Source organism: Ranitomeya variabilis, chromosome 1 (genome assembly GCF_051348905.1).
Source record: "Ranitomeya variabilis isolate aRanVar5 chromosome 1, aRanVar5.hap1, whole genome shotgun sequence".
Lineage (NCBI taxonomy): Eukaryota > Metazoa > Chordata > Amphibia > Anura > Dendrobatidae > Ranitomeya > Ranitomeya variabilis.
Genome location: NC_135232.1, coordinates 169695064 through 169718322, shown reverse-complemented (window position 1 = coordinate 169718322; position 23259 = coordinate 169695064). Strand labels below are relative to the sequence as shown.

At 43.5% G+C, this 23259-nt stretch overlaps 1 protein-coding gene across 2 annotated transcripts in view; it reads left to right on the top strand.

Annotated features, from left to right (window-relative positions):
- Positions 1-19527, top strand: part of TRIM36 (tripartite motif containing 36) — a 35855-nt gene extending 16328 nt beyond the window's left edge. For both annotated transcript variants that reach the window (XM_077290536.1, XM_077290526.1), the window contains 7 exons: positions 6322-6468; positions 8127-8222; positions 8352-8605; positions 9152-9273; positions 13245-13535; positions 14718-15015; positions 17121-19527. In XM_077290536.1, the coding sequence (XP_077146651.1) occupies positions 6322-6468; positions 8127-8222; positions 8352-8605; positions 9152-9273; positions 13245-13535; positions 14718-15015; positions 17121-17475 (1563 nt within the window). In that variant the 3' untranslated portion in view covers positions 17476-19527. The remainder of the gene's footprint in view (positions 1-6321; positions 6469-8126; positions 8223-8351; positions 8606-9151; positions 9274-13244; positions 13536-14717; positions 15016-17120) is intronic.
- The last annotated feature ends 3732 nt before the right edge of the window (positions 19528-23259 follow it).

Below are 23259 nucleotides of genomic sequence, written 5' to 3'. Positions count from 1 at the left end.
AGTGACCGTTACTATAGATGCAGCTGGAAGCAGAGTTCACAAGTTTAAAGTCATAGGAACACTGGCTATATAGGTTCCTTTCTGCCTGGTCCAGGTAGGATATCATCGGTTTCCTCCAGATTCCTGAGGTAGGTTGTTTAAAGTCTTGAGTAACTAAAAAAACCTGCATCAAGATTTTGTGCCAGCATGCACTGGAGATTGTTTGCACACTAAACACTTGAAGTTTCCATGCCCAATCTCCAAGAAGAACTCTACTGACTCAAAACTATATATTATCATCTCCAATAAGCTGAAATCAATATAAATAAGCCATAGAAGTTTAGGTGTTTGCGTTTGTTTCATCGTTTCACAGAACAGAAGTTTTCAGGCTTATGGATCAATATCTAGAGGAGGAAGAATGAGGCGTATGCTGAATACAGCACCCAGCCTACAATGAAGCAGGGTGGTGTCTCTGCAATGCTCTTGGGCTGCACTGCTTCCTCTGGCACTGGAAAACCTAAAAGGACTAGATGGATCAGTCTACTCGGGAAATCCTAGACACAAACCTACCATCTGTCAGGAAGCTGAAGCTTGGATGTCACTGGACCTTCCAACAGGACCGTGATCCCAAGCATCAGTCCCATTCCATAAATTAGTTGGCACTAGTTCCTCTATCTGCTATTCCAAATTAACTGCTTGATCAGACTTTTTTTTTTCTGCCTGTTACAATAATACTGTTCAGTGTGTTATCAGCAGCACAGGAGCAAAGTTCCAATGAGCTACATGAACAGATGGCGCTCGCCAACTTGATTCCAAATCCTTAGGGCTGTCTATTCAGTGCATGTACGCAGGTGAGGAAATGCAGGTCACTCTATCCGATGTGTCCTCACCAATGTAAGTGCACCGAATAGTGAGCTGGATGGTTTGAAATAAAGTTGGTGAGTGCTGTCTGATTTAATACAGTGTGAGAAATAATTATTTGATCACTCGCCGAAGTTGTAAGTTTGCTTACTGACAAAGACATGAGCAGTCTGTAATTTCATGAGGAATGGGCTACAATTCCTCAGGAACGTTGCCAGAAGCTGGTGTCTGGCTAATCATCAGGTTTGTAGAAGGTCATAGTAGCCAAAAGAGCTCTATTAAAGATGCTAGTCATGAAGGGGTGAATCATTTTGAGGCTGCTGAGGTCCATAAAAGTGACATTTGGTGGTGAAACGAATTAATTCGTATAATCTTTTCGATCGAAAACCAGAATAATTTTAACTCCTAATTTGCAATGGTAGTTAAAATTTAGATTGCAATTGTACACTTGGTGAACTAAAATATCAGACTGGAGCTAGTAGTCAGCACGTGGATCCAGGTTACCTTTAAGCAGAGGTCACACCGTGGTCGCTAGTAAAGGTTGGTATTACTGTGGAGCCAGCTATGTGGGATCTCCAGGGAATTGTGACAACTCGTGCTTACTTGGTTTCATCATCTGCTCCTAGATTTATTTTTTGTCCTCTGCCATATTTCTCCCCCAAACTCATATATTCTGCTTCCCCCAATAAAATTACCATGTTAACAGGTATATAAGATTGATTTATTCCTGACCGTACAATATACCGGCCATGGCTGATGATTGTAGTTCTAAAATACTGACTTATACTCAATCCTTTAAAAAGCTCCGAGTCTGTCCTGCTCAGCATATGGCACATTATATTTCCATTAACGTGGCTGTGATCTGATGCTGCAGTGAGGTCATGGCCAGTTGTTGGGATATTGGGTTTCTCTGTGTCTGACGCACCATCTGCCCACTAAAGTACAGTAGGATAATGTGTGTATTTTAGTCAGTGTTATGGCTGTGCTGGTGATTCTGCAGGCCACGTCCAGATTTACTTTTACTATACAGATCGCTGTATTTTATTGCAGGTTCAGCTCCTCCCGCTTTTATTGTGATCTACTGATCTTGTAATTACCCCTTGGGGAGCGTCTGCTAAGTCACCAGCGTACAGGAGACTGTCAGTTATACATCTGCAGACCTGGGGCAATTATGCTTGTAGCTAGGGATCTTTTTATATGTATCTATGGTGTAAAAATACGTATAAGCTCAATATACACAGGAGTAGCAATGGCATTGTTCCCTTGTTTGGCTAATATGTGACTTTGTCCTCTGCTGAGATGTAAGATTTATTATGAATCCAAACATATAGGGACGGGAGCAGTACAATTTACCTTTCTGCAGGCCAGTACATAGTGCTCCTAATTTTAGAAAGGTTTCCATTAAGGCTTGAGATGTGAATGTGACGTGTTGCTGAACCAGATCTGTGTTCTGTAATCCCCGACGACCTGGGTAGCCGTCCACCGCCCATTATTAGTCCTGCTGCTCGCTCCACTGTTTCTGTATAATTGTGCTGCATGAAAGTGATTGATTGTAGTGTTAGAGGGGGTGTTTCTCTTTTTAAGGCTATGTACGCACGTTGCAGATTTCCACCGGATCCGCAGCGTTTTTTTCCGCACAAACACTGCAGATCTGCAAGTAATTTTACAGTAAAATGTAAATCAATGGCAAAAAAAATGCTGTGCTAATGGTGTGGAAAAATCTGCATGGAAAAGGCTGCTTATTAAAAAAACAATGTTAATTTTTTGTGCGGATCTGCAGCGTTTCTGCACCCATTCCATAATAGAAATCCGCAGGGGTAAAAACGCATGAAATCCGCAGTAAATCTGCAACAAAATCGCACAATCTGCAAAAAAAATCGCAGATTTTGACCTGTTATCTGCCAAGAGATGCAGAATCCGCACAGAAAATTCCACAGGCTAATCGGCAACGTGTGCATATAGCCTTAGTGTTATATTTTCACACCTTCATGTTAATGTTTGTTGCTACAAGTTTCTGGGGCAGAATCCGAAGAGCGGAGTTCCCATCAGTGTTGCTCTTCTGTGCAGGAGCTTCATAAAGGTTGCACTGGCTCTCCGCTATCGGTAGGAATTTATTGCAGATTACTTCCTTGCTAGTGGCTTTGAGGTTTCTGGAGAACCATGAACTATAAGGCTATGTGCACACATTCAGTTTTTTTTGCGATAAAAAGCTATAAAAACTCATTAAAACGCATACGTTGTGCATCCTATCATTTAGAATGCGTTCTGCATGTCTTGTGCACATGGTGTGTTTTTCCCCCCGAAAAAACGTATCGCGGTAAAAAAAGCAGCATGTTCATTAACCCTTTCGTGACATGCACCGTACGGCGGTGAGCGCACATCAAAGTCGCAACATGTCAGCGGTTTTGTACAGCTGACATGTGCGCGCAATAGCGGCGGGTGAAATCGCTATTCACCCGCCGCTATTAACCTGTTAAATGCCGCTGTCAAATGCAGACAGCGGCATTTAACTACCGCATCCGGCCGGGAATGACCTCATCGCCAACCCCCGTTACATGATCGGGGGTCGGCGATGCATCAGGATGGTAACCATAGAGGTCCTTGAGACCTCTATGGTTACTGATCGCCGGTAGCTGTGAGCGCCTCCCTGTGGTCGGCGCTCACAGCACACCTGCATTTCTGCTGCATAGCAGCGATCTGATGATCGCTGTTATGTAGCAGAGCCGATCGGGCTGTGCCTACTTCTAGCCTCCCTTGGAGGCTATTGAAGCATGGCAAAAGTGGGAAAAAAAAGTTTTTAAAAATGTGAAAAAAAATATTAAAAATATAAAAGTTTAAATCACCCCCCTTTCGCCCCATCCTAAATAAAACAATAAAAAGAAAAACAAACCTACACATTTGGTATCGCCGCGTTCAGAATCACCCGATCTATCAAATAAAGAAAAAGCATTAACCTGATCGATAAACAGCGTAGCGAGAAAAAAAATCCGAAACGCCAGAATTACGTTTTTTTGGTCGCCGCGACATTGCGTTAAAATGCAATAACGGGCGATCAAAAGAACGTATCTGCGCTGAAATGGTATCATTAAAAACATCAGCTCGGCACGCAAAAAATAAGCCCTCACCCGACCCCAGATCACGAAAATTGGAGACGCTACGGGTATCGGAAAATGGCACTTTTTTTTTGTGTCTATGAACTCGTAATGACCTAGAGAATCATAATGGCAGGTTAGTTTTAACATTTAGTGAACCTAGCAATAAAGCCAAACAAAAAACAAGTGTGGGATTGCACTTTTTTTTGCAATTTCATCGCACTTGGAATTTTTTTCCCGTTTTCTAGTACACGACATGGTAAAACCAATGATGTCGTTCAAAAGTACAACTCGTCCCGCAAAAAAAATAAGCCCTCACATGGCCATATTGACAGAAAAATAAAAGTTATGGCTCTGGGAAGGAGGGGAGCGAAAAACGAAAACACAAAAACGAAAAAGGGCCGCGGCATGAAGGGGTTAATTTTGCGGATTTTCCACGTTTTTCCCACAATTCTATGCATTTGGGGGAAAAAAGCGTCAAACGCATGAGAGAACGCAAAAAAAAAATGCATGCGGTTTTCTGGCAGAAATGTCCGTTTTTTTTGTCAGGAAAATTTCTGCAAGAAATCCTGACGTGTGCACATACCCTAAGCCTAATCCCAGCCTCAGACATGTAAGGGGCATTGAGAATGCAGTCAGACGGCCATATATAAATTGGACGTGGACGGAACATGGTGCACGGACTGGCTGGCATAGAAATGCACACATGAAGCTCACTCTTCTGTAGAGACCCGCCAGCCAGTGCGAGCCCTGCATTCCGATCTACGTCCGCTTTATACAGCCGTCTGACTCTTCCCTTAAACTGCAAGATAATCGTGGATGAAATTTGACGCTCGTTTCATTAACTTTACAAGTAAACAGGCTGCCATTCACCACTCATTGGGTGACATGATCTTTTGTGCTGCATAAGTGTCCTCGCCTGTACGTCGTCCTGTGCACAGGCTGCTGTAGGACGAGGCAGTGAGTACTAAGTGCACCGAACGATCTAGTCATTTACGTTGGTCTGCAAGGCATTTTTAAATGACCGCCGAACGTTACGTTTACTGATCGGTAGTTGTATCGCGCCACCAGTCCTAAAAGGATCCTTGAAGTACATATCAGCAAATGGAGGTTGTCCTTATATAACTTTGAGAACAGACCCACATTTCAGATTTTTCTAGCAATCGCATATTTAGAAATATCCCATCCCCCTGCTTCCAGCCCAATAAGCCCTTTGTACTCTTTGATTGCAGTAAATGGCAAAATCGGCTTTATAAACCAGTTTGCGATATGCTAATTTAATGTCAGACTAGTCAAGGGGGCATTGGTTTCCCCAGACTACTCGTCCCACTAACGATATTGTGCCCTTGTGGAACATTACTGTGGACTTTTGCAAACTATTGTCCTCATGTCAATGCACAATGACACTGGATGAATGTGCCCTGGCTTCATTGGTGCGCTGTGCATGTCTGAACATGTGTATAATTCTATATTCCTCCTTTGTTAGTGATCATCTTCTGAAAAATCAGTAAGATTATACTGACACTACATAATGGTTGGGTTCCCTGGACGATGGTCAGCTACTTGTTACATAATGTCCTTCCGGGTGCTATATTAGAGACAGCGATTTGCTTCTATATGATCTGTTGCCATGTTTCAGTAATCCATTTACATCATGAGTGGATTGCCAGACGGCAGAAGATTAAAGGGAATTTGTTAAACAAGAACTAAAAACAGACACCCTATTGTTTTAAAGAGATTCCAGTGATGCATTGCTTGTTGCGGTTTCAATAAAATCAGTGTTTTATCGGTATGAGATGTCTAGTTGTCTTGTGCCATGTAGTCCTTCTGCTTTGTAACCACTCCCCCATCACTGATGGGCAGCTTTATGTAAACTGTTAGTTTCCTGCCTATGCACAGTGGTACTCTCTTAACGGGAGAGGCCATCTAAACTACAGCAAGCTGCCCAGTAAGGTACTCATCACTGGAACAGAGGTCAGTCTCAGCATAGTGCAGCTTTCACATTACATGGCAAAAACCTGTTGTCAGAATCCATTTCATGAGAATGCAGTCATTAGGGCGAGGATCCCTGTGCAGAGGAAGCGGTGATAACTCCATAGTGAATGGTGCATGATGAGTGATCTACAGTATGTGTAGGCTGTCAAGTTCTCCACAATGTGTGCTGAGGTCTTCTGTACAGAATGGGAGGGATGAGCCTAGTAGAATGCTTGGTGAATAGTGGTAAACTTGCAATTCATACAATATTCCTTATCGCTATCTAGTAAATGTGCCGAGACCTAAACATGACTGAATGGATGAATTGATCGAACAGTAATCGCTAAGTATATTAAGCATCAAGGTAAAGCTGCTCTGTAGAAAGCGTTGTCCTGATCCTATGCTGTATTTTCAGGTGCTCATGTGTCCTGAACACGAGACAGAGAAGGTGAACATGTATTGCGAGATCTGCAGAAGACCGGTTTGTCATTTGTGTAAACTCTCAGGTTCACATGCAAACCACAGAGTGACCACCATGAGTAACGCCTACAAGACGCTGAAGGTAAACCTGGCAGTGACTGTAAACCATGGAGAAATTTTATACCCTAATAAAGTTATAATCCACAGTCAGAGGACTTGTTAAAAATGTATCACATACACATCAGTTCTAGGTGTGGATGGCTTTCCAACAATTGACTAACTCTTAAGACTGATTATGTGGAGTGCAATTCTCTATGGTTTGGAGATGCTTCGAAGTACTAGTGCCGCGATGTAGTACCACAAGTCCATATCTGAGCCTTAATGAGTTTTCCAACATGACATCGGGAGTTGACCAAGCAAATCAAGTATATTCAGAAAACTGCGGTATTTGGTTCTGATTAGTGTAGAGCATCTAAGTCATGCAAGCCCTTCTCTGCACTGATGACGTCCACCTTCCGAAACGCGTGTCTGCTATGTCTGTTATCCCTTAGGGTCGGTCAGTGACTTGCAGGGTAGGTGCACTATGTGGCCTAACATCATTTGTAACAGAATGGCTCCATCTAAATAGATCTCTGAATTGACGTGCGGTCCTATAAAAGGATGGCACCGTTATAATAATGGGTAAAAAGCCAACAGAAAAGGCACCATCAAAAAGGTAGCTGGGAAGAAGGCAAAAACTATGCTTTAGGAAAATGACTGACTAATTCTGAAGTGTCTTCCTCTTCAAAAATTGTGGGTACTCCCGACACTGTGTGCGCATAACCTTAAAGAGGTTTTGGATCGCAGATAGACATATATGTAGATCCAGTGACTTATTCCAGAGCCACGATTTTTCTTATATGTAAATGAACTGTTAAGAATAATCTGCTCTCATCACTCAGTCCTGCAGTGAGAGCAGAGCTAACGCAATACATTAGAGCAGAACGTTCTCATTGTTAATACATTTGCTTCTATAGCTGTGCTGTGCCTGATTTATAACCCACACAGTACAGCAGAGTTGAGCCTTGTCTCATTACAAACACCATATTTGCAGTTGCCTTCTTGCGGTGTTGTCAGCTGTACTGCCCTCTCCCCACATTGGCTGCCTGTGAGAAGGAAGTTGAAGTACTCAGAGGATGTTGTGATTGTATTGAGGAGGTCCAACTCTGCTTTATCGTAGATTATAATCAGGCAGAGCTTACAGCACTTTGAGAAGATAACTGCAGATGTTTGTCTTGACAGATAAGCTGGTTCTAGTTATCTAGATAGATGGGTGTCTGGCAGTGACTCTCTTGTTTACCCCATTGAGAACACATTAGAACGACCATACACATTAGGTGTCGATCGTAGGATGCTTTGGTCGACAGTCATCTTGGCCAGCTCTCAGATACAGGCATGTTCAGTCAACAGTGACCATGTGTGCTTTATACAAAGTCAGCTGACCCCTCAGCCAGCACTTGTCTCTGGGAGAGCAATGGAGTCAGAGTTCAAAAAAGTTTGACTTGCCCGACCAACCTCTTCCCCCGCTGGCCACTGTTGGCCCCATACACATTAGACTAATGTTGACCCAACCAGTCAGTATAGTCTGCTCTCCTTATAACTGGGTGGTAGAGCTGTGTCTTGCCGATTTTAGGACAAAATTAATGCACCACTGTTAATGGTCCAAATTTGCTAAAGGTGTATGTATATAATATAGCTACAGCATTTGTTGTAAGGCACAATGATGAATAATGGCCTTGCTTTTTTGGGGGGGTCTTACAGGAGAAGCTCACAAAGGGCATTGGTTATCTGATCAGCAAAGAGAGCCAAGTGAGGACCCAGATAACTGAACTGGAGATTTTAATCAGAAGAACTGAGGTATGCGGTGTAACTGATCTGGATTTATTGAAGGGGTAGATCAGCTCTCAGCTGGCTTTTGACGATTCTTAGCTGGCTCCCTATTGGTGCCTATTTAAATTATTTCCATGCTTTTTCTTAACCCTTCAGAGCAATGGAGATCGAGCCGTTGAAGAGGCTACCTACAACTTTGATAAACTATTTAATATTTTGGAAGGTAGGAAAGCGTTTGTGCTGCAGTCGATAAAGAGCTCCCAGTCTTCTAGATTAGAGAAGCTACAGAGTCAGCTGGAGGAATATCAGGGCCTCCTGGAGAACAATGGGCTGGTGGGATATGCACAAGAAGTCTTGAAGGAAACTGATCACTCCTGCTTTGTTCAAACGGCAAAACAGCTACAAACCAGGTATGTTTCCAGATCCAGGATGTAAATATATGTACACACATGGGGTAGAAATACAAAGAACACAGAATGGGACTCCTCCAAAGAGGTGTGTGGATTCACAGGTGGAAGTGGATTAAGATGTGACGAGGTGTGTCAAAAAGCAAGAGCCAAGAGGTGGTGTAAATGGGCTCAAAATGTAACCTGATCCTCTGAACAATCTGAAAATGTCACATTTATCAGTCTGTGTCCACTAATATAAAACGAGAATGGAACAGTAAATCTGTGGTAGTGTTGTTGGGCAGCTGCCGTCTCAAAAAATCCATGTTCCTAATTGAAAAAAGAAAAAAAAATGTTGCTACTCATACTGAGAAGCTAATGAAAATGCACACTAGACACTATATTAGCTGTTTGTCAAAAATTTCTCCTTTAACACACAAATGGGCCAAATAGAGGAAAAGTTGAAAATTAAGGTTTTTTTTTTTTCTAACAGGTGGTGAGCTTTTTTGTTAGCCATTTGTACATGCATGTTCTGTCACATTGTGATCTATGGTTGGAATTGTCTTTCAGAATTCAGAAAGCTTCAGAATCTTTGAAAACTTTCCACCCAGCTGCAGATTCCAGCTTTGAAGACTATTTGGTTGATATTTCTAAGGAAGAAGGCTTACTGAATGACTTGTCTTTCACCAAAGGTAAATGTAACACTTATCTGCCATTATATGTACAGCATGCATGTTCTAGGAGTGCAGAGTCCACTACTTGCATGGCCGATGAGTAACACAATTTCCAGATTCATTATTGTGACCGCCATTTGTCACACATACATCATGTTTACCTCCTTACAACTGCTGTATCTAATCAAAGAGAACCAAAGGAGACTTTGTTTTTTTATATATAAAAATAGTTAACCTTTATTATAGCAATAAACATATAAAAACCGACTAAAACTATCAGCATATGACAATGTAATGTAAATGCACAACACACAAAAGTGCAATAAAGACACCAGAAACAAGTGAAATGAGCACGCACCCCTGAGACTTACCCGGTGTCAGGTGAGACATGCTCTCCTCATAAGTCCACTGGAGGGGCTTCTGCTCATTATAAGTATGGCACAAATTATTTGGGGCACCATGCTTATGCTAAAGCTATAACTATACCACGAGATCTACTTACATCATAGAGCAGGTGCCTCCCATACTCTCTGAGTACATCTATATGAGCAACATGTCTCAACCATGCGGATAATGGCATTATGCAGATATGGGATACGGTTAATCCATATGGGGTGTCTCATTTCACTTGTTTCTGGTGTCTTTATTGCACTTTTGTGTGTTGTGCATTTACATTACATTGTCATATGCTGATAGTTTTTAGTCGGTTTTTATATGTTTATTGCTATAATAAAGGTTAACTTGCATGGCCGATGGCAGCTGTGACAGATGCTGTGGTCACTATTGATGTGACATCTTGGATGTTAAGCTGCCATAAACCAGCAGTATAAGTGGTTAGACCGGCCTTTATCGGAGCTCATTGACTGCACCGTATAGTGCAAAACAACCAAGTAAGCTTAATGCAGAATAGTAAAAAATTCAAGATATTAAAAACAAACTTCAAAGATTAATCCCTTTGGTTTTTTTGGATTTAGATTTCTTTTGTGCAAGTCTACCTAGAAGAATCGATTGGTGTGACCACCCTTTGCGTTCAAAACGGCAAATTTGATTTGGATTTTTCACTTTTTTTCATTTTTTAGTTAAAGGGGAGTCTGTCACCCCAAAAATCGTATCTAAGCTAAGCCCCCAATGTAACCTGATAGATGAGAAATAAAGGTTAGATTATACTCACCCAGGGGCGGTCCCGCTGCGGTCTGGTCAGATGTGGCGTCGAGGTCCAGTCCGGCGCCTCCTATCTTCATACGATGACGTCTTCTTCTTGTCTTCACACTGTGGCGCAGGCGTACTTTGTCTGACCTGTTGAGGACAGAGCAAAGTACTGCAGTGCGCAGGTGCCGGGCCTCTCTGAATTTTCCAGCGCCTGCGCACTGCAGTACTTTGATCTGCCCTCAACAGGGCAGGAGCCACGGCAAGAAGAGGACGTCATCGTATGAAGATGGGAGGCCCCGAATCCGACCGGCCACACCCATCAGACCGGACCGCCCCTGGCTGAGTATACTATAGCCTTTATTAACCTTTATTTCTCCTCTATCAGGTTACATTGGGGGCTTAGCTTAGATACGATTTTTGGGGTGACAGACTCCCTTTAATTAAAAAATGAAAAAGTGAAAAATCCAAATCAAATTTGCCGTTTTGAACGCAAAGGGTGGTCACACCAATCGATTCTTCTAGGTAGACTTGCACAAAAGAATAGGATACATTGGGGGCTTATCTACAGCATTACAGAATGCTATAGATAAGCCCCTGATGCCGGTTGTCTTAGCTCAGATACGATTTTTGGGGTGACTCTCCCTTTAAGGCCGGGATCACACATACACGAGATACGGCCGAGTCTCGCAGGTGAAAACCCAGCTTTGGCGTGTGAGTGTGCAGCTCCATGTATTGCTGTGCGGCTACACGCTCCGCTCCGGAGTGCCGGAGCTGGGTTTTCACCTGCGAGACTCGGCCGTATCTCGCATGTGTGATCCCGGCCTAATAGACAAAATCGAACACTATTTATATATTTTTTTTTAAAGACTTTTTACCTTGCAGCTTTTTTTTTTTTTTTTTTTTTTTTTTTTTACATTTACTGCCTAAGTCTTTTACACAGTGCTGTAGTGACTGAGCTGTGTAGATCTGGCAGTCAAGAGACACTAGTAGCTCCTTAATTTTTGTCTTCATCATGCAATCTTCTTTTGAAAGCAGACTTGCAGGAACATCACATCCTCTTAAAGCCATTTTGAAGAAATCTTGCCTTAAGTTTTATTATAATCACATTTTTCGGACTTTACTACACACCCAGGCGTGGATAAAGGAAAGCAGGGGAAAAAAATTTCATAGTAATTTAAAAATCCATAAATGATCTCGTAAGTGGGAATACGCTGAGGTAACACTTGGGGTATGAACACACATTGTATTTGCAGCAGATTTTTCTACACTAAACACCAGAATCTTTGCAGGAAAAACTAAAATACATGCATCCCCCCCCCCCCCCCATTCATTTGAATCTGAAAAATGCTGCAAAAAAGCTGAAAGAATTTGACTTAATTTTTCCTTGCAGATTTGAAATGTTTATAATAAGCAGCACATGCTCATTCAGTTTGCTGATATTTTATAAAACTTTTTTTTTTCTCAGCAAGAAGTGTGAACAAGCCCTAAATGACTTTTAAAAGTCTGCAATTTTAAATGCAACTGTGAATGGAGGTTGAAAAATGGGTTAATGTCACAATCCATCAATGCAGCAGCCAGGATCATATTCTTCTCCAACCGCTACACCGATGCCTCTACCCTGTGCCAGTCGTTGCACTGGTTGTCCATCCGCTAGAGTTCAATATAAACTTATCACTCTGACCCACAAAGCACTCATTGGTTCAGCACCACCCTAAATCTCCCTCATCTATCGCCCTACCCGTGCCCTCCATTCCACTAATAACCTATGGTTAAACATCCCCTTCAATTCGAACCTCCCATTCCAGTCTTCCAGATTTTTCATGTGCTGCGCCAATTCTCTGGAATGCATTACCTAGGACAATTCGATTAATTCCCAATACCCACAGTTTTAAGCGAGACCTAAAAATGCATTTCTTTAGACTGGCCTAAAGTGCTGCTGGCGATTTTTGTGCGCTAGAAAAAAAAATTGATTACAAGCATTACTACCGCTTTGTCTTTGATTAGGTGACCTATTTCAATGATGCAAAATTCCTGTTTACGGTGACTGAGAAATAATGTGCAGGAATAGCTGAATCCTGTACTGAACCGATGTAGTGGACCTGTGCTGTGTCATGAGCTACATGTTGTGGTGCACAGCAGACTACATATATACAAGTGACAAAATTATTCTGCCAGTTTACTTTAGCACAGAATAAAAATTTTGCCCTGCAGTGAATTCCTTCTTTCAGTTCCGCTCACATCGACGCTCCCTGATGTGGGGCTGGAGGAGAGGAAGGGGCAGCGACCAGGGCAGCAGTGTCTGGCAGACTGGACAATGGTGTTCTCTCCTGTCCTGCACTGATCACAGGTCGGTGTCAGGCAGGGAGAGAAAGCTTTGTATGGCCACATGTATCTTGATCTGTGATCAGGGGAGGACCTGAGCGCGCGGTCCGCACACTGCAGAGGTGGTCTGACACTGCAGGTGGTGGGAGGCCGAGGAGACCTGCTTCCAATCCTAGAAATTTTCAACCTGATTTTTTTTTTTTTTCTCTTGCTGAAAAGTGCATCTTTAGGCCATGCGCACACGTTGAGTATTTTTTGAGTTTTTTTTTTTTTTTTTTTTTTTTTTTTTTTTTTTTAACCTCTGTTCCACTCCTGGTTTTGGCTTACAAATACAGATTTAAAAATCACCAAATACTGTGTGCCTTATAGTCCAAAAATGATGGTGCAATCTTGTAGGCCCCGAAATAGGTTTTTCATAGTAGTAATTGTTACAGAAAATTGTGATCTTCCTGTTAATCCATATTTGGAATTAATAAATTATAATTTAAAAAGTGTTTATCCTTTTTGTATATGCTTAGCTCTAGAGGTACCTCAAATCAACACGGATGAGAGCAAAGTATACAACAACGCGAAGATCTGCTGGAATCAGCCTAACGATTCAGGTTTCACGGACGGCTATATTCTGGAGTACCGGAAACTGGATAAAAATCAAGATCCTTCATGGAACGAAATTGAAGCATCGAGTACAAGTAAAGTGGTCTCTGATCTAGACCTAAACAGCTCCTACTGCTTTCGAGTGCAGGGCCTTAGAGGCTCCATGTGCAGCACCCACAGCAAAGAAGTCATCCTCCAGACGCCACCTGCCCCAGGTATACCATGGGTTTGCATCATAAAGCTTTGTAACCCTCGATCACTGAACCATAGGCTTGTGAGTGTGATGCACAGGTGCTGTTTGAATAGCCAGTGCTTACAATCAGTTGCCCAAATGTGTTTTTCATTGACCTGATCAGCTGGTCATTAGGGGCTTTTAAATTAAAGGCAATAGATCGGCCGGCTTTTGCTATGTAATCTGAAGGCCACATGTAGGGGATGCCAGCACTGTCACATACTGGGCTGCTTGCTGTCATTTTGATACAATCACTGCTTTCTCTACTGCAGATCTAGCAGTTCTCTGAATGCTGAGCTCTGGATAACCCCACCACTGATTGGCAGTTTTCCATGTAACTTTTTTCTGTCTATACAGTTTATTCAGTGGTGGGGACAAAATGACACCGAGCAGAGACTGGTAGACTAGGGGGCACAAGGCACCCAGTCCTGTAGTGATTTCTTGCTGATTAAAACGATTTTTATTGAAATGGCAACATACAGCCCAGTAAGTGATGTCGGATTAGGCTTCTTTCACACTTCAGTTGTTTGGCGTCAGTCACCTCCAACATAGTGACGGATCCGTCACAATTGTTGAGAAAACGGTTCTAACGGATCCGTTTTGTTTTTTTTTGACAGATCCGTTACTTGGGGGTTGTCTGGGAAAAGTATCTACTTTTTGGAGCATGCGCAATTGAAAAAGCAGATTGGGGCGACGGATCCGCCGAAATGACGGTCGCGATGGATCCTTCGCCCATAGGCGGCCATTCTATGGAATGGAGGACGCAACGGATCCGTCGTGAACCGCCATTTCGGCGCAGACAAAAAAAGTTATAATGTCCGTCAATGTCTAGATGACGTCCGCCAAATCTCGACGGATCCGTCATATGGCGGATGGAACGGACGACCATCCGCCACAATCCGTCGCTAATGTATGTCTATGGGAAAATAGCGGATCCGCCAAAAAAAAAAAATGGCGTATCCGCTATTTGAGGATAATGGCGGTTTCATACTGACGCCAAAAGACTGAAGTGTGAAAGAGGCCTAACATGGCAAAAATTTGCTGACAAATCCTCTTGTTAATGGAAATGATCATTTCCTGGAAATTTTTACTTAAATTCTTTTATTTCCACTTAATTCTCCTAATTTTGATTAATAATAAATTTCTGTTTTTTTTCATCTGTTAGTGTTCAGCTTTCTTTTTGATGATAAATGTGGATTCAACAAGGAGCATCTGATGCTTAACGACAGAAGGAACACCGTGGAAAGTGTCGCCGGTCATCCCCTACTACTCGGAGCTGAACGCGTACAAGTTGGATGTTACATGTGCCTTGATTACATTATTGGCGATGCTGGCATCACGAAGGGCAAGCATTTTTGGGCCTTCTCGGTCGAGCCTTACTCGTACATGGTGAAGGTCGGAGTTGCATCGGATATCAAGCTGCAAGAATGGCTCCATAACCCTCGTGACATTAGTAGTCCCAGGTAATGTAGAGGACAAAAAGGGGGGGGGGAGTAATGAATGACCCTGCTCCAATTAATGAAAACCATAATTCTCCTGTAAGATCGCTGACCTAATCCAAACAGCAGCTGAAAAATGTAACTTTATCACATTCAGTCATATGGGGAATGTCAGAATATGAGCTAGGCTTCTAGCAAAACCCATTAATTTGTGTAAGCAGCAGCTATGTCCCTAGCTACAGCTCTCATTAGTCTACGTCTGCTGTCAGTCTCCTCCTGGGGGGTATTCCAGTGTCGACGCCAACTAGTTGTCTAAAAAGAGAAATTGCTGACAAATTAAGTTTTGATGAATTTTCTGCCTGGAAGAAAACCCTGAACATACTGAGATCTGTCAGCTGCGTGCTTTCCTAATTCACCCTAATGGCGCAGCCTTCACAATGGGTCTGCTGTATATAAACCACACTTTATTAGGCTCTCTGGAGAATTAATGGCCCCCTAGTGTGTGTATGGGGGGCACGCTTTATTTATTATGCATTGCTTATATAGCGCTATCATATTCCACAGCACTTTACAGACGTCATCATCGCTGTACCCATTGGGGCTCACAATCTAAATCGCCTATCAGTATGTCTCTGGAGTGTGACAGGAAACCCAGGCAAACACGGGGAGAACATACAAACTCCTTGCAGCTGTCCTTGGTGGGTTTTGAACCCAGGACCCCAGTGCTACAGTGCTGACTAGTGAGCCACTGTGCTGCCGAGGGGTGTAAGATTCTGACTCCCATCAAAACACAGAGCACTGAAGAGGTGGCGGTCAGCCAAATGATGATGTAATGTGTTCTTGGTATGGGCCATCATTGTTAGTTAGATGGGGGCCTAAAACAGCTGTTTAAGGATGCAAGCACGGTGTCCCTTCATGGTTTACTGGGCACAGCTCTTGTATGGGATAAAGGAGTAGTGTCCAGTATTACAGCTAATCACAAAACAAGTGAATGAGTCTGAGCTGCCATACAAAGCACAACCGCTACTAAAATATGAAGTACATGTGGCAGTCACCCAAGCCCTTTGCATTGTGAGATCAGGAGGAGTTCTGAGTTAATGTCACATCAGGTAGGATCAATCTGCAGTTAAATGGCGTTGGAAAGGTGCCCAGTAGAGGTGGGCGAACCTGAAAAATAAAGCTCGGCGTCTGTACCGAACACCTACTGTTCAGGCACATCCTTCACTAGGAAGTCGGTGTTACTGTTCGGGTACCCGAGCACTGGGTGTTTGTCATGCTGCCATGTGCCGCTTCTGATCGGTGGTGAAATGATACCTGCTGGTCTGAGAGCCACGGTTCCCAAACATAACTACAGGGGGACCCACGCTTTTTAAAATTTTGTTTACAGTGCAGGAGCGGCTGATGAATACTCCCATTCACCGCTCCAGTTCTCACTGTTAGCGGCAGCAGGCATCGGATGATGGGATCAGTAGTCCCATCAGCTGACACCAGTGACCGGAGGCACATGACAGCGTGGCAAACTCTGGATGTTCGGGCCCCCCATTCAAGTGAATGGTGTTTGGTTCCGGCAACTGTTGTGGTACCCAAACTTTGAAACCGTTTGTCCGGATCCGAACATCCAGGTGTCCGCCCATCTCTAGTGCCCAGCTGCTGAACTGAAAGCAAAGCAACCAGGAGAAATTAACTTTATTCCTTCCAGGAACTGCCATCTTTCAGTCAGCGCTGCTCACTCATGGCACTGAGCAGCAGCTGCATACACAACCTGGCACTTGGCAGCCGCCTCTGCTGTGCATCAGTACAGAGCCGGCTGGCAAAGTGCCGGGTGGTGCTTACAGCTGTTACTCATGGTATAGTGAGATGGGAGTGTAGCCGTCTTTGCAACTCTGTATGAGTGACTGAAAGCCGGCAGCTCCCAGGAGGAATAAAGTTAATTTTCCCCCAAATGCCGCACTTGCAGTTCTTTGGCCGAGCACCTTTCTAATACTATTAACCTGTATAATAGCACGCTATCTGCAGATGTATGGCTTTGTCCAGTGTCACTTGTTCCCTGTAAAGAACCAGGTACTTGTGGGGCTGTCCTGTATGTAATATTTAGAATGAATTCATAACCTAGTTTTTGTGTTTCCCAGATATGATCAGGATAGTGGTCACGACAGCGGCAGTGAAGATGTCGCCTTTGACTCATCGCAGCCTTTCACCTTGGCTACAATAGGCATGAGAAAGCTCTTTATCCCCAAAGCGTCTAATGTTTCCACTGCTTATGGAGAGCGTGTTCTCCCTCTGCCTGTCCGAATAGGGGTCTGCCTGGACTATGAAAAGGGAAAAGTGGGGTTCTATGATGCCACCAACATGAAGTGTCTGTATGAAAGAGAAGTGGACTGCATCGGAACAATGTATCCTGCGTTTGCCTTGATGGGCGGTGGAGCAATTCATTTGGAAGAAGTAATTACAGAAAAACACTTGGATTATTCTCAAGAAATGTAACAACCAAGCATTCGATTGTCATTCTCTAATACATGTGTAATGCTGTCCTCCATGCTTTGGTTGCACCTCATTCCCATCATTTTAAATGTCATTCCTCCGTCTGTTTTAGCTGAAGGCCACTGGAATAAGCCTTCATATCCGATATGTATGTCTGAACGTCTGTCCCTTAAAATGACTCTCCTTTAAAGGGCTTCTTTTTAAGAATGAAATATCAGATTTTATTGTTTAGTTCTAGATTATTTTAGGTGGATCTCTGAATTGCTGAGAAAATGCTCTTGGTGGGAGCCATTTTCAAGTTTCACTGATCTGTATCCAATATAGCAGTGTTCTCCAACTCCAGTCCTAAAGAGCCACCAACAGGTCTTGTTTTCAGGAATTCCATAGTATTGCCCTAGTGATAATTGCATCACCTGGACAGGCAAGCATTCAATCTCCTGTGCAATGCTAAGGGAATCCTGAAAACATGACATGTTGGTGGCTCTTGAGGACCGGAGTTGGGGATCACTGCAATATAGCATATTAATTTTTCTTTAGTGCCTTTATGTAGCAGCGGCCTCATTGATGAACCGATTTCCATGTGCTCATTGATGAGGCGTTGGCGGTACAATGAATGTTTTGTATTTATTTAATTTGTTTTTTTTCTGTGTAGTTTATTGTTGCCTTTACTATTCACTACGATGTTTCCTAAAACACATTGTCATTGTATGTACTATTTATGATGCGTGAATGTCTTTTTTTTTTATCAAGTCACTAGACACAGGGGACACTATTGTACTACTGTACTGACACAACAGGATGTATTATGTATTTGGTTAGATCCACCACTGTCTCTTGAGTTAAAGGGCTATTGCATGTTTACACTGGAAATTTACCCAATTTTTCCAAATTGCATTTTGTCAAATAGAAAACTTATAGGGTTAATGTGAAGAAAAGTGAATAATCCTATAGTTGCTTCCTGGAGGTTGTAGTACTGTTCTTTAGCGTTCAACAGGAGGTTACGTAAAGACTACTGAAGATTGACGGTTTGCATTGTGGTTCAGGTAAAGCCTTTCATAATGTATGAGATTGCTCTCTGCTACAGACAGTGCCACTCTTTGCTCTGGTTGTGTCTGGTATTGCAGAGCCTCCCCATCCTGATAAATGGGATGCAGATGCTACCCTTTTCACAACTCGTGGCCAGTCACAAAAACAAGATTTTTCTAATCTCGTACTACCTTTTGCACATAAATGAAGCTTTTTATTTGCAGATTGCATGACTTTGAAAGATAGACATGACACTGCAGGGTTTTCACACTCTTTTTAGGACTCTTTTTCTAAAACTGGTACGATAGGGAACATGTCCACTCTGTTTTAATCTTTACCCAACACTGAAAGTATGAGGCAGTGTTCGTATTGTATTTCCATTTTCCAAAACACTGCAATTTTTGGAAAATCACTGCAAAAAAATATTGGAAACAAATTATGTCTATGTTCTAATGGTTTCTCTGGACCACTTGTCCACTTTTCCTTTGCACTAGTTTTGCCTTAATATATCTTAATGGATGCCTTGACATTCTAAGACCTCAATGTCAACTATAAGGGGCATATAACACTAACCACAAGGGCCTTTTTTTTACATAAGCTTCTCTTTGTACAAGTGTTCATTTTTGTTCACTGATCTAAACTCCTTTCATCTGTTACTGTATATGACTGGGATTAAAGGAATGAATTTAACTGTTGGGGACACATACATACGATATGCCACACACCCCACCCTATACGTTGGTTCTCTGCATTGCTGACTAATGGTTAAAAGCACCTCGTAGCGGTTTTCCTTGGTTAAAGGCACTTTATAGCACAGACTTTTCTGTGTGCTATGCAGTACTAGAAATGTGCAATTATGCTGCTAGACTGATAAACGTTTGGGTACTACTGTACAGAATATATATATTATGCAGTTCTTGATTTCCTCAAGAAAGCTTTACTGTTAAGAGAAACATTTAGTTTGTGTTTTTTTGCTCACATGTCGTTTGTGTTTTTAAGTAAAATATTAAAATTGCTTTTTTAAGTGTATTGCCTTGCTCATTTATAACGATCCTGCTAATTGTAGGGCTGTACAGCATTACCTACGTGTGATTCTCAGATTTCACTCCAGGCAGAAGTATTTTTATGAAAAAAGTACATATATTGGTATAGCAAGTGGTCAGCACTTTGAACCCCCAAGTGCTTCACAGAAGTTTATAATAGAGCCGTAAAAATAAAAAACATTTTTCACAAAAATGATCTTTTCCAGTTCATCATCCTGACAGCACCATTGGAGGACATCCTTCTTACCCTCAGTGGGACAGGAACAACAAGCGGTTAAAAGGACCCACTCCACCCACCAGTGTTTTTCCTGTCCCACTGTGGATAGGAACGGCAAACCTTTCCTCCGACGGTGCTGTGGAGATCGGGGGGCCCAGCCTTTCCCTTCCCTGCTGCAAGACATCTGCGGCTGATACCTGTTATGGGGGGTCCCTCAGCCTCCCCAGTGCTGCGCTGCTCCTGGGGTCGGGTCCATCTCCTCCACTCAGGGGGCTCTCGGTCCGTGCGCTTCCTGCCGGGGGGTGAGTTCCAGCATGCGGCCGCAGCGTTCCCCTGAATCCGCTTCCAGGTGGTCACTTCCGGGTCCAGCGGCTGCGTCACTTCCGGTCGCGGCAGCATGGTGTCGGCAGCAGCGCCGGCCTCGGGGCATTACAGCACGGTAAACCGCAGCGGCGGTAAGGAGGGCAGGACCAACCAGGTAAATCCTATATAAACATCTTAAAGGGGTCTTTATGTCGCCGGCCATCCTGACAAAGGGAGCACTCGGCTATATGGTTAAAACTGTCGTCACTATGGAGGGGACTGACTAGCTTCAGGGGCATGTGAGTAGGCTATACCAACCATACCACAATGCTCACCCCTCCCCCTATCCCCCTCCTCCCCTATCTACAGGGTGTATCTATGTATTTCTATCTATCCTAGGCAGAGCCTCCTATCCCCGCATCCGAAAGGAAAAAAATCAGGGAAAAGTAAATGCCCGACATGTGCTGCTAAATTTCCGGAAGCCACTATGCAAGTCGTGCACATCTAAAATTGTGGGTGATGAACAGACTGCATTGTTAACCAGTATGAGGACAATGATTCATCAAGAGGTTCAGGCATCCATCTCAAGCTTGAATCTTCCCCAGACAAGCCAGTCGGAACCGCCAACATCACGGAAAAGGCCAAGAGAGTCTAGTCACTCCTCCGAAGGAGAGATTTCGGAGGATTCAGACCAGGAGGAAAGAGACGGATCATTGGGCAGAGGGAAGAGATATCTGTTCTCGGCGGCAGATACAGATGAGCTTCTTCATGCAGTTCGTAACACCATGCAGTTACAGGACACGCCAGAGGAGACCTCGATCCAGGATGAAATGTTTGGCGGATTACATGCCCAGGTCACAAAGGTTTTTCCAGTTAATCACATCCGTTCCATGATCCTAGAAGAATGGCAGGAAGCGGAGAGGAGACTAGTAGTACCCAGAGATTTCAGACTCCGTTTGCCTTATAATCCAGTGGACATCAATCTTGGGAACTTCATCCCACACTTTAATGTTCCGTTGGCAAAAGTGGCGAAGAAGACCTCAATTCCATTTGAGGACTCCTCCACTTTAAAGGATCCAATGGATCGCAAAGCAAATGGACTGCTCAGGAGAACTTGGGAATCCTCCGCAGCAATAATACGGGCCAATATAGCTGCAACATCGGTAGCCCAGTCAATACATCTATGGATAGATGATTTGGAGGAACATCTCAAAGCTAAGACTTCCAGAGATGTTATTCTCAAATCTCTACCGTTACTTAAGCTCGCAACAGGCTTTATGGCAGACGCTTCAGCAGAATCCGTGCGCTTCGCTGCCAGAAGCGAGTCCTTATCCAACGCGGCCGGAAGAGCTATCTGGCTAAAGACTTGGTCGGGGGATATCCAATCAAAAAATAAACTGTGCGGAATCCCATTCTCGGAATAAAGTATTTGGGCCTATTCTAGATCACATCTTAGAAAAAGCCTGAGATAAAAAGAAGGGGTTCCCTGAGGAAAATACAAAGAAGTACCAGCTCTTTCGTAGATCACGACCTAGTCAGAAGACAGACTACAGGGGGCAAGGGAAGACTGGGAGGTGGTCTTATCCCAAAGGTGGAAAGGGTAAAGACTCCATCTTCCCAAGTGCAGGTGCAGGAAAGCCAAATAAATGACATCAAGGTGGGGGGTCGGTTACAGAAATTTCTAGGGGGTTGGCAGAAAATATCCCAAAATCCTTGGATTCTGCAGGTAATTGCTCAGGGGTACAAGCTAGAGTCCTCCAGCAGTCCCCAAGAAAGATTTGTTGTAACCCGACCCTGTCCGATCTCAGACTCCTATGTGGACAAACATCCAGGAGTTGATAGTTAGACGCAATAATCCCAGTACCCATCTCAGAAAGAGGCAAGGGCCATTACTCTCACTTATTTTCAATAAAAGAACCTTCGGGAGACTCCCGAACGATCATAAATTTAAAACCCCTAAAACAGGTGGGCCCGGTACAAAGATTCAGGATGGAATCCATAAAGTCCACAACGCCTCTCATAGACAAAGACATGGTGATGTGCACCTTAGATCTAAGCAATGCATACTACCATGTCCCAATACACACTTCCTACCAAAAGTTTCTGAGATTCACCCTAATGAACAACGGAATAATGTATCACTTCCAGTTCAGATGTCTCCCCTTCGGGCTTGCTTCGGCGCCCAGAATATTCACCAAACTAATGTCAGAAGTTGTAGCCTATCTAAGAAGCCAGAATGTGGCCATAGTGCCATATCTGGACGACTTTTTGATAATGGCGAGATCAGAGAAACTTCTCAAAATAGACTGCAGCTTCACACTCTCCATCCTACAGGACCTGGGGTGGATTGTGAATTGGAAGAAATCTTGCCTGGTCCCAAATTCCAGAACTACATTTTTGGGGGTCCTATTAGACTCCAACGTCCGAACATCTTTTTTACCGGAAGACAGACAGGAGGCCTTGATCAGGCACATACATCAATTCAGAAGGAGTACCCCCTCCATAAGAGTGGCAATGAGGATTCTGGGTTTTATGATAGCATGCATACCCTGTGTGAAATGGAGCCAATTCCACTTGCGGGGATTACAGAGAGGTTTTGAAAGCTTGGAACAGGAAACAGAGTTCCCTAGACAAGAAGATGATTGTGTCTCCGTCAGTAAAGAGATCCCTAACCTGGTGGACCACACCGAAAAACCTAAAAGAGGGAGTTCCATGGATCCTCGATCCCTGTGTTACGGTTACCACAGACTCCAGTCAATTTGGATGGGGCGGACATATAGAAAGGACATACTACCAGGGAGAATGGAGTCCTCAGATTGCCACAAGGTCGACAAACTTCAGGGAGCTGTATGCGATCTGGAAGGTGTTATACCAGGCCCAGTCACAGGTCAGAGGCAGACACGTAAGGATACTGTCTGACAATGTCACAGCAGTGGCATTTCTAAGACACCAAGGAGGTCCGAAACATCCACCGCTGCAACATCTAGCAGACCAAATTTTCAGATGGGCAGAGAAATCTGTCAAATCCATCTCGGCAGTTCACCTGGAAAGCGCCAATAATCAAGTAGCAGACTTCTTGAGCAGAACACCTGTACATCCCGGAGAATGGGAACTGAACCCAGAAATATTCAGCAGTCTGTGCCAGAAGTGGGGAACACCTCAGGTGGATCTTTTTGCCACCAGACCAAATACAAAGAC